The sequence below is a fragment of the Meleagris gallopavo genome, chromosome 1 (genome assembly GCF_000146605.3).
Source record: "Meleagris gallopavo isolate NT-WF06-2002-E0010 breed Aviagen turkey brand Nicholas breeding stock chromosome 1, Turkey_5.1, whole genome shotgun sequence".
NCBI classification, from domain to species: Eukaryota; Metazoa; Chordata; class Aves; order Galliformes; family Phasianidae; genus Meleagris; species Meleagris gallopavo.
Genome location: NC_015011.2, coordinates 10,968,084 through 10,979,561, shown reverse-complemented (window position 1 = coordinate 10,979,561; position 11,478 = coordinate 10,968,084). Strand labels below are relative to the sequence as shown.

Genomic DNA, 11,478 nt, shown 5'->3' with positions numbered 1-11,478 from the left:
GGCCGCTCTGGAAGGGCTGGGGAGCGCGGCCTCGCCCGAGCGAACGGGCCGGGGCAGGCAAGAAGGCGGGCAGCAGAACCGCCCTTCCCGCCGGCGCTGAAGCAGAGGAGCGGGTGGTGAGGCGGGGCGGCTGCCGGCAGGATGTGGGCCGGGACGGAGCTGAGTGACACGGCGGGGAGCGGAGGTGGTGCCGCGGGGAGTTCCTCAGGGGAAGGCAGCAGTCGGCCTGTGCTCGTCCTGGTAATCCCTCAGCCCCGCCCCGGAGGCCTGCGGGCTCCCACTGGTAGCTGCGCGGGGTCAGATGTGGCAGCAGGCTGCGTGCCCGCGAGCCCTCCGCTGCTGGAGCACGCGGGCATCTATCTACACACTGAGAACGGTTAAAATCAACATCTTTTTACGTACAGGCAATGGTTAGACGCAGACTGCTGTAGGAGCCCGCTGCCCAGTGTCTCGAACTTGTTACATCAAGGCCTTGACTTCACTGCCTGACCTATTCACAAATTTCTGACAGTCAGGTGAACTGCTGCCCTACGGAAGCATTGCGCTGCAGGGTAGGGTCAGGCTGGGTATCAGGAGAGGGTTCTTCATAAGAGTGTGCTTGGGCCCTGGAACAGGCTGCCTTGGGCAATGGGCACAGTCTGAGCTGCTGGAGTTCAAGAAGAGTCTGGTCAACACTCTCAGATGTATGGTCTGGTTTTTGGGTGGTGCTCTGCACAGCCAGAAATTGGACTCTATGGTACTTACAGATCCCTTCCAACTTGGGATATTCTATGAATTCTATGACTCCATAGCATACAAAAATATCAACAATATCTACCAAACAAGTTTCAGACAATGTCCAGCAGGCTTGTTTGGACCTCATGAGTAAAACCACATTCTTTCAGAAAGTTCTTTCTGCCCTGTGTTGGGTGCAGTGTTTTTCATCAGTACTGCAAGGTTCTAAGCGTGGTATGTCCATGCATTGCTACTGGAACAGGTTGCCCAAGGAGGTTGTGGATGCCCCATCCCTGGAGGCATTCAAGGCCAGGCTGGATGTGGCTCTGAGCAGGCTGGTCTGGTGGTTGGCGACCCTGCACATAGCAGGGGGGTGAAACTAGGTGATCATTGTGATCCTTTTCAACCCAGGCCATTCTACAATTCCATGACTTCTCAGCCATCTTAGCTACTAGCAAATCCCCTTATTTCTCCCAAATAACCCTTCCCTCATCTCTTTTCCCTGTTGTTCCTGGTCTGTATCTAATACAGATATATAATCTATACCCACATTCAGTATTTCTGATATCGTTACTTAGCTAATCTTGGCCTTGCGTGGTATTACTGAAGTAGTGACATGGTTATTGGGCACCGTTAACCCTGCAAGCTCCCAGTCCCAAATGGACTCCTAACACTCTTTGGTTATTCCTGTCGTTCAGCTGTTTTTCATGTAACTCCCACTTAACCGCCAGCGAAATCCAGCCACCCCTCCCAGGGCTATCTGCAGGTTTTTTTAGCTTGTCACGCTGTTGCATGTCACATCCAGCAATTTAACCCTCGGCAATCAGCTTAGCTGATTTGCCTGCAGCTCTAACAGGTACTTGTCTGCTTGGGAAGGGGTTATCTGATCTAGCTGGGCATGACCACCCTTCTTGACACAAGTATCTGAGCTTTTGGGAATTCTGTCTCAAAAAATTTACATCTACAGGATGTAGTTTAAATAGCATGAATAGTAGTAAAAATCCAAGAAAAGTAAAATGGTTAGGGAGTCACTGCATCAACAGTTATCAGCAGAACTGACTGCAGCTGCTCTCAGTCTGAAAATGTTTGCACTTAAATTTCCCAGGTCTGTGGCTTTGGGACTGTGCCTGTGTTAGTGTTTTTCCAGTTGCTGCCAAGCAGTGTCTGGAGGAAAGGTTACATCCCAAATAATTGTTTATCCATAGCAAATATTGGAGAGTAATACAACCAGCCATTTCAATCTAATCTACACTGTGAAAGCAGCCTGGGTTTTAAGAAGCATTTCTACCATGTTTTCATAAACATGTAATCAAACTCATAGATAAAACATAACCTCTTAATATATTCTGGTTATTACATTTTAGCTATTGGCCTACTGCCATTATACTTTATTGAAGCTATTAAAATGTTATTAAAGACTTTCTCTTCCTTAAATCCAGAGCAGTTTCCTTTTCTGAGCTGCATGCTAGCACTGCAGACTGGTCTCCAGTAGGCTAGCTGTATACTGACTTGCACGTCTCCACTGCCAGAGAGTCTGAGTCTGCACTGGCACTCCGGGAGCTCCAGAAGATCTCCGAAAGGCTCCCTCTGCAGTGACTGCTATGCACTTTGCTACTGCTGAGCATTCTCACCAACCTGGAATGAGGTCTGAGGTAGCCGAAGAGAATAAGAATAGAGTAACTTTTTGAAAATTAGTTAGAAAACAGAAGACCTGGTGATGCTACAAATACTTTAACTAAGAAGGAATGTATCTGCTGGCTTTAAACTGGCTCAGTTTTCGTTTTCCCATGTTCAAAAGGCTTATAAGAAATATAACTGCACTCTAAAGCAAAACTGGAAGTTAAATAATTAACTGCCGTGGGGATATCTTTAACGTGTATTGTAAACAGTGTAGGCTGTTCAAAGTATGGCTTTAAAACTCAAATTTTGCAATTTATCCTGTGTCAAAGCAATGAAATGTGTTCAGATGCTGACAAAATGACAAGGAGACACGCAAATTAACCGACAGCCATTCATTTCACCACATAACAGGATGCTAAACTTCCACTGACTTTTATGGTACTTAATTGGCCAGATCAAGCACTCCTTAATTACTAGCAATATTAACTGCAACCCAGGTCTTGTACTTCAGGCAGAAATCTCTATGATTGATATCACACAGGCACAACAACTGCTGCCTACAAAATCATCAAGTATTCAGTTCCTAAATAGGTCAAGGTATTTCAAGTCCTCGAAAATACCACTTCCCCACTAAAAAAAAAAAAAAAAAAAAGCCTTGCTTTTATGTTTTTGATTCTAACGAATCTCTTTTTTTCCCCTCTACTCTGTGTGGCAACTGATTTGCTGTATCATAAAATCTTAAATGCTAACACAGGACCCAGTTGATACTCTAAAGAATCCCTTTCTTATGCAAGTCGATTTTGTAGTTTTTGATTTTGATGCAGAAGACTCAAGGCATTTTCAGAGCTGAAGAGAACTGAGTACTACACTATGTTGGATGAACTGGAAATACAACCCATATCAGAGGGGGATGTACAAACTTTACTGTCCTAAACAGCAAACTAGACTTGATGACTTGGGTCACACTTTTCTAACTCGTTTGTATACCTAAATCAGAAAATATTCTCTATGAAAAATAAGTAAATCTTTTTGGCCACTGCATTAAAAGTACTGCAAGACTGTAGATATCTAAACAACAGATAAGGGGAACAGCATCAAAAGCAACACCCCTCCCCCAGGTCATCATAGTGCACACTAATGAACAAATTACAATCGTATAAAAAACAAGTAATTTATTTAGAAAATTTAGAACCATTTGTATATGCATGAAAGTACCAGTTAAAAAACTAAGCAATTTCTTCTATGAATTTCTGTGTAAACATAGAAAGGAAACAAATTATTTGATTACAAATAATTGTACTGCACAGGCTTGTGAAATTTCCCTTGCAGAACAAATGCAGCTGGTGTGCAATGTTATTGTCTTGTTCTGATTTTCACTGTTTTCCTCCTATACAAAGATCCAAAGTGAAACGGCTGTCATGCTTTGATAAGCAACATGCCTGCAGAAAGGATGCAAGAGTCCTACTGAGAGAATCTGTCAGCTTTTCTTTGGCCTATAAAGTTCTGGTTTGGTAGATGACTGCATTTTAATCTTTCATAGGATTATTATGTAGTAGATAACCAATAAGTAGATAACCAATACTGTATGTGGTTACACTGAACTTTCAAGTCTTGTATTCTAGATCCATCCAGGTCTATAGTTGATTTAAACTCTCTTCATTTTATTCTCTCCTTCCTTCTGTCATCTTATACGTATTGCAGGTTTCTTTCATTATATTAATGGTAGAATTTTTCTGAGTTATAAATTTAGAAGATTTTAGATTGCAAAAGGAACATGTAATTTAAGAGGATACAATGCTGGACTTCAAAGTCTCACAGTCTTTAAGGTGGAAAATTCTACTAAAATTTAAAAACACATCTTATGTCTTATGTCAGTTAAAGCAAATATTTCTATAATTGGTCCCTCTGTATTCTTTTGGTCATACATTTTTGTTGTTATTTATGAGTAGTCCTGATTTTAGGGAGTTCCACTAGAAAAAGGCCTTAGTTTTGCTTACTGTTGTAAGCAATTGTCTGGTGAAAAATTAATTAAATCACTGCAGTCACATAACAGCCAATCCTCTGTACAGTAATGCAATGTAAATAGAATTACACGTTTGTGGAATGCGGAATATTTCTTCAGTTAAATATGCTGATGTAAAAACTAAAAATCTAAACTATCAGCCTAACCTCAGTATCAAGCTGTATTGAAAATATCTACACTGTGCTATGGATTTAATCAGTAAAAGCCCAAGTAGCAATACGTCAGCAATTGCAAAGTACGAGTTTGCATACAACTGAAATGCTTTCAGCTACACACACCGTAATGATGACCCAGGTAATCTAGAACTGCTGAGGTACTTGATAAAACATTAAAAACTTTCTTTTCTTGTTTTGAAGTTATCCGTTCCATCATGTACATTAAGTGGTGGTGAAAACATGTAAAAGGAGTTCCATGCTCAAGAGCAATGTCAACCCAATCCTGGATGCACTTCAAAGGTGTTTCCTCATATCCTGCAAACATAGCTGGATTTGCTAAGAGTCCTCTAGCCACCATTACACCTTCAAATTGCAAATTAAAGCAGTGAGTTACATTATAGTTAAATTTTACATTACATCTTTTCTATAGCACCTACTTTATAGCATCCATTAGAACAAGTAATGGGAGAAAAAAATCAGTTTACAGCCCAAGCCCCGAGTGCCTACACCATCTGTCAGCTCATTTAACCTGTTGACATAACCTTCCAGAAATTCTGATGCAACACACACAAAAAAAGAAGCCTTTCTTTTCTACTTTTTGAACAGCAATTCAATACTATTCTGTTTTTATCTGCTACACACTTATAAGCCCATTCTTTAACATCTAATTATGATGTAAAGACATAGGAGTAGTAAAGTGCTGAAGTTATTTTAGCACAACCTGGAATCATTCTTCCATTAGCAGCTCCAGTCTCAGTGATGGACATCTCATGGCTCCCATTCTACAGAAAGCATTTGTTTTCTGAATAAACCAAGCATTTACAACTATATTCCCAAACTGTCAGATAAATCCAGCCAAACTCTATTGAAATATTTCTGTGAAAAACTGATTGTTTTCCTGCACTGTCGACATATAATCTGTCACATTTAGTCTCTTCCTACAAAACAGCATGACCAAAAGTGAAAAAAAAAAACAAAAAACCCACCAAACCCACTCAGGATTGTTTAAAACAAAAAAATATGCAGTTTCTGGTTTGTACTTACTGTATCTTAAACCATCATATGTTAAACAGTTTGGTGTTTTATACTTTGTTCAAGAAAGTCAAACAGGCTACAAGAACATTCTTTTCTGTTAATGTATTTTCTTCCTGCTTTGTATCTGGGGGTAGCAGCATGGCAGTTTGATGCAAATAGTTTTAGTTGTTGTTTTTTTAAAAACACCAACGATGTCAATAGAAACCTGCCACATGAACTCTTCTTATGACACTGGCTCTGTACTGTTACACTCTAAGACTCAAAGTATGCAGGTCCAGATAACTTTTTCAAGATATATATTGAACTTCAATGTTGGCTTGAAACCACAGACAGTTGCAGGAATCTATTGTAAGCAAATAACTGCTGGGCAATTTTTCACTTTCATATTACCACAGTAAAGGCAAGATAAATAGATAGGTAAGAGTGCAATGCTTCACCATGTACTTGAAGTAAACCATCTTATTTGTTAAATATCCGGCTTCTTTATCTTTCTCCCTCTATATTCTTACTATAAGAAACACATTACCATTTGCAGGAAGTAGAGGATTTCAAGTCAAAATCTACAGTTCTATAATAAATGATCAGCTCCATAAACAGAATGGATGTCTGGTCCCCCTTAAACTCCTCCACTAACTCCACTACTGAGTGATGAAAGCATAATTAAGCAAAGAGTTTTTGTAGTTTGCCTTTCAAATCTATTTGAGACTTTGACTGAAGTGCTCCGGTTCTCTGATAATTATAAGATTCCATTTATGAGCTTATTAAGCATCTAAAATACCATCCTTCATTTGTCTCCTCAGAGAAAAAGATGCAAATGATGTCCTACTTCTAGCTAAAATAAATACTCAGAAATTTAATTTGTCAATTTAGTTAGAAAGTAGGATATGTTTAATCTTACCATCTGCTCCTGTCAAGCGATGAACATTTTCAGCATCTTTTAAAGATTTAATGTCTCCATTAGCTACAACAGGTATGTGCATGCTTTCTTTAATTACTTTAATTGCATCATAATGTACTGGCTGATGTCTTTCTTCTGTATTTCTCCCGTGTACTGTAATCCATGAAACTCCAGTTGCTTCAGCTTTTTTACATAGGTCTACTGTTTTTTTTAAGTCTTCGTGTATCCTAAAATTCCAAGGAATTAAAGCATTAGCTAGCAAGCTACCTGAACTCTATAAAAGCCCTCCATGAAGAGGAATCACCAGAGACTTTTACGAATACTTGTAAAAAAAATAGACTACTACTGTGGGAAGGTAAATATATATTTAATAAAGATGTATAATTTATTGAAATCACTATTTATCATTTCCCAATTACATACCATCTCTGAGGCATGTGTGGTAAATTTTATAGAGATTAAGCAAGGGTACCCAAGATTCTACATTAATTGTCATTACTTTGCATAACTGTGGAAAAAAAAACTGTAACAGTTCTCCTTTTCTGAGGGACTACAAACAGAGTTCAAAGTTAACCAACAATATGCAAAAGCACCATGGGATGTGAAGATAAATAGTGGCTGAAATGTCAAAAAGTAAAGTAGATCAACAGTTTATACAAGTTCAGAAAGTGATGAATGGAGGGAGAACATGTTCTTACAGCAGCTGTATGGACTGGTTCCCAGATTTGTTATCTGTCTTTTATAGACAGCAGCAGGTTACGAGTAAGTCCACATAATTATAGATTACGTATTGCTTTTATTTCATGGAATTCTAAACCTTTTAACTTGTACTATCATGTCTTCTGGATTGCAATAAAATTCTGGCATCCACTCTGATATCGGGGCAAGCAGTCAAAGACTGTGCTGGTTCTACCATCTGAGGCTGGTAGCCTGCCCCAGATACACTTATCACCTGGAGTCAAAACATCTCAGCAGTCATCACATTTAAGGAACTTATAATGATTTGTAATATTGCATTAATTACATATATTGTAGTGCAAATAGTATGTTAGACATACCTTATTTTAATAGACACTGAAAATCGAGGATTGTCGATCCGATTCCGTACATGTCTCACCATATCTTGAACTAGCTCCGGTTTATTTATTAAGCAAGCACCATAACCTTCTGCCATTGCCCATCTTTGAAAGAAAAAATAACATTTGTATTCTACAATTGAAAAATGTAGATCAATTTCAGTTAAATGTATCAGTTTCTTTATAGCCTTTAGAATGTGTGGCTGAGTAAGCAGAGATAATAATGGCTGTAGTTTGATCATGTTTGCAGTGTGACGCCAGCTTTTACATCCCGGTTCAGTTTCTGCTTTGCTGTTATAATTTTGGACAAGTAACGAATCTGTTTAATTTTCTATCCACAAAACAGGCTCACAAGGAAGATAAACATTTAATTAACAATGGCTTAGATCATACATAAAAGAAATAGTTTGATATTTCCCCTCAATTGGGTCATGGCTTTCTTCTGAACAGAAAATTACTTTGTGTTGGAAAGGAACACAATTGAAGTGGAATCAGAATCTGATTTCAGTAATATTATCTTTTTCTTCAAATGACAACAATTACTTATGATTGGCAGGAGATAACCTTTTGCTTTTACTGAACATCAGCATTCTTTTCTTTAAAGGATTTTTGTTATACAGGCAGATACACACAGCTCTACTATACTGAAATCAATATGCACAAGATTTGGAAGTCTCCAATGTCTCCAGAACTGTTTTCTCAAATACTGTAATTTTAAGTCAAGATAACTAATTAGAATAGACAAATTAAGTATGTGCACCATGATATTATCTCCTGCTGTCCCACATTTATTTTTGAGAGATTTACTTAGAAAAAGACTGCCTGACAAATGTATAATAAATGGTTCTCAATTGAACCAGTGAGTGAGAATCTTCATTTGTGCATTAATATTCTGCCAAGACAAAATCTTTAAACGATCACTAATTCACTGTATTTCCAAACCTAATAAAAGATGGAGGGAATTCAGTTAAGCACTTCATGAGTAATATAATCTGTATAATTACATTTTAGAGACTGTTCTTCACTTGCATAAGTCTGAGACAGCAGGGACGTGGCTCATTATTTTGGAATTGCCATGTTATTTCTCAAAACACTCTCCAGATTATTTGCAGCAAAGTTCTTCTTCTGGAAAGTCAAACGCCACAGCTGCTAAATCATAGAGCTGGACACTTCAGTTCTGAGCTGACCTTCAGTATCTCAGAAATGAAAAGAGGTAAGACAGCAAAGACACCTGGTGACCATGGGCATCTCAGAACATTCAGAACAGCATCTTACCACACACACATTTCGCTCTGACAGGTTAAAAAGCTATTTCAATCTCAAAGTCTTTTTTTTCGTTTTTTTTTTTTTTAATTAAGACAAATGACTATGAAAATGAAAGCCAGCATCCTTTATTCTCAAATTAATTTAATCATACTTAACCATTTTTTTCAAATCTTTACCTCTGAGGACAGCCACAGTTTAGGTCTACTCCATCTGCGAAAGGACAGACGAGAAGGGCAGCATCACATAAAACTTGTGCTTCTTTAGCAGCAAACTGAACGATCAATGGATTATCACCTACTCCAATAAAAAGATATTTAGAGGTTGAAAACAAGAAAAAAAAAATCTAATTTTTGAATGTTTCATTACTTAAATGTGTTTAACTTTCTTAAAAATGTCAACAGATACATATTTGCTTACAATTGTCAAAATCAATAGGTTGTTTAAAAGCAGCATTCTTAATTCAGACTATTCACAAAGTAATAATGGGAAAAAAAATTCTTCAGTTATTGTTCCTTTTGTATTGTATGTTTTCTTGGATCCAGAACACTTAAACATTAAAACCAAATTGAATAAGAACATCACTAGTGCCACTCTACCTTCAACATAAACAATCTATCTGTTCTCTATTAGGTTGTTTTCCCCATTACAGCACCATTATTAAAATAAAATCTTAAAGGTAAGCTGCACTGTCATGTAATGTCACCAGTTGCTGTACAGAAGTATGTACAGAACCAAATGTGCTCGATGGCTCCATTTCCGATAGTGATTTTTTCAGCTATTTTACAGGGTGGTACCGCAGGAAGGCTGTAGGGGAGGAGCCCCACGTGTGGGAGTGAGTGGAGACACCACTTTGATAGAAAATTAAGTCACAGGCAGGAGCTGGGTGTTTCTTCCCTTAATTTGACTCATGTTTCAACCCCTCCTGGAAGAGCCCAAAACAATACCCTAGAAATGGTCAGGTCACAGGAGGGGTCTGGTGCCCTTTGCTTTGATTGCTGATGTCTGGTGTCTCAATCCATTCTGGAACTGGAGCCATCTACAAAAATGGCTGAAAGACTGTCCTTGCCCTTCTCACTGCTGCATCCCTCCTTTGTTCCATGCCCTCTTGTCAAAACGCTTGATGTGGGACCTGGACTGGTGATCTCCTTTCTTTAAGCTGTTAAGTAACCCAAAACTTACTTGAATTTCTTATAAAACTGCACAGCTTAAGCAGATAGAATTGCGGGAGAGCCAACGCATGCAGGATAACTGTTTTATGGATATCTCCTATTACAGTTTATGTTTTTTCCCTTATACACAGACCTTGGGCGTTGTTTCACCTTGATCTAACCAGAGGGATTTGCAAATCTAGACACCCCTCCCTTCCCAGGCAGGATATGATACAGGAACTCTGTTGTAACCTAGCTACAACACTGCCAGAGCCTTGCCAGAGGCCTCCTCATGCTATGCCACTGCCTATGCATAGGCTGATGCAAACTTTCTCATCGCTCACCACTGCTACATAAACTCTCAAACTCTTCCTTTTGACTATAGCTGTAGCTGTGAGAAGTCTTTCTTCTCTACATAGGATTTTAACGATTATTTTTAACTTATTGAAATAAATCTGCTGTTTATATGAAAATCTTTATGAAACCAGAACAATGTGCTGAAAGTATGATTACTTGCTTGTCTTGCTGAAAACACCTACTCCAAAGATGCCTACAACACATTGGATATTTTCTGGAGCTGCTAAGAAGTATTTCCTGCCAAAGAAAATTACACTTCAAACATGATCTGTTCCACAGTTGTATCAGGCTGCTTACAGACTGCTGTATTTTGCTCTAGCTGTGTATGACACATAATCATTAACAAAGATTTCTAGTGTCCTTGTTTCTATCTAATGTAGTCATTTATGGTAAAAATACAGCAACTCTTGAACAGCAACAATGAAGGAAGAAAAGATATCTTACAGGAATAACATTATTAAGCAAACCAAAGGGAGGCTCTATGAAAAGAAAAAAAAGACGAGAATTTAGCTTCCTGAAGTAGGACATAAATGTAAGGCACAGATCATGCTGATATTCAAAAAAATTCAGACTCAGCAAAAGATGTCAAAGAACCAGAAAACTGAGCGTACTACTGAGGCAGCTTTCAGTAGCTACAAACTCCACCCTTCCTTATCCCAATTCCTTTTTTGCTTCAATGCCAACATGGCTGGGTTTTGTCCAGTATGCAGAGTTGGAATGAGAACACATAGGCAGAGGCAGCTTTCACAGATTTTTCTCTAATGGGAAACCAAAGCGTCAGTGCTCCTCAGAGTGGGTCTGGTGAACTATTTGTGATCTACTAAGCTCCTGCAGAGAGCCAGATGGTCATTTGGAACAGGCTCTCCTCTTTGACACCTACTGCATTACATTAAAGGCATCTAAAAATATCTCAGTATTAGCAGTTACTTTCCAAATAAACTATTGCTGCAGTTAAGAGGGATGGAGAACAGGGTAAGAAAAATATCTGAGCACCAGTGGAAAGAAAAGAGCCAATAAATGCACACAGCATGTGTACTTCTGGTACTGAACAGACTGTAAATGCTTCTGAAGATTTCCCTGTCTTAATGGAAATTAGAGTTCTTGAAGTAATGGAACTGAAGTCAGAGAGGGCAGCAGCATCCTCTGTTAAGAAACTTCTGTAAGTTACCTAAAACTCTAGCATGCC

The 11,478-nt window shown here is 38.7% G+C and overlaps 1 protein-coding gene and 1 long non-coding RNA gene across 2 annotated transcripts; one reads left to right on the top strand and one right to left on the bottom strand.

The window, feature by feature from the left end:
* Positions 1-99: 99 nt before the first annotated feature.
* On the top strand, positions 100-2,966 carry LOC109370516. Its single transcript, XR_002120738.2, has 2 exons — positions 100-551; positions 2,154-2,966. It is a non-coding gene; the product is annotated as an uncharacterized LOC109370516 (long non-coding RNA).
* Positions 2,967-3,492: 526 nt separating this feature from the next.
* Positions 3,493-9,541, bottom strand: DUS4L (dihydrouridine synthase 4 like). Its single transcript, XM_010728716.2, has 5 exons — positions 9,515-9,541; positions 8,964-9,130; positions 7,504-7,626; positions 6,446-6,672; positions 3,493-4,875 (listed from the first exon to the last, which is right to left on the bottom strand). The coding sequence occupies exons 1-5, from the start codon at positions 9,539-9,541 to the stop codon at positions 4,622-4,624; spliced, it is 798 nt and encodes a 265-aa protein (XP_010727018.1). The 3' UTR covers positions 3,493-4,621.
* Positions 9,542-11,478: the final 1,937 nt, after the last annotated feature.

Bases quoted from the DNA above. Each gene is read 5' to 3' on its own strand.
- DUS4L (XM_010728716.2), bottom strand. From the start codon at position 9,541: ATGGAGCCATCGAGCACATTTGGTTCT. The intron at 9,131-9,514 runs GTACATACTTCT...TTCAAAAATTAG, and splicing joins CATCGAGCACATTTGGTTCT to ATTTTTTTTTTCTTGTTTTC. The intron at 4,876-6,445 runs GTAAGATTAAAC...TGCAATTTGAAG, and splicing joins TCGCTTGACAGGAGCAGATG to GTGTAATGGTGGCTAGAGGA.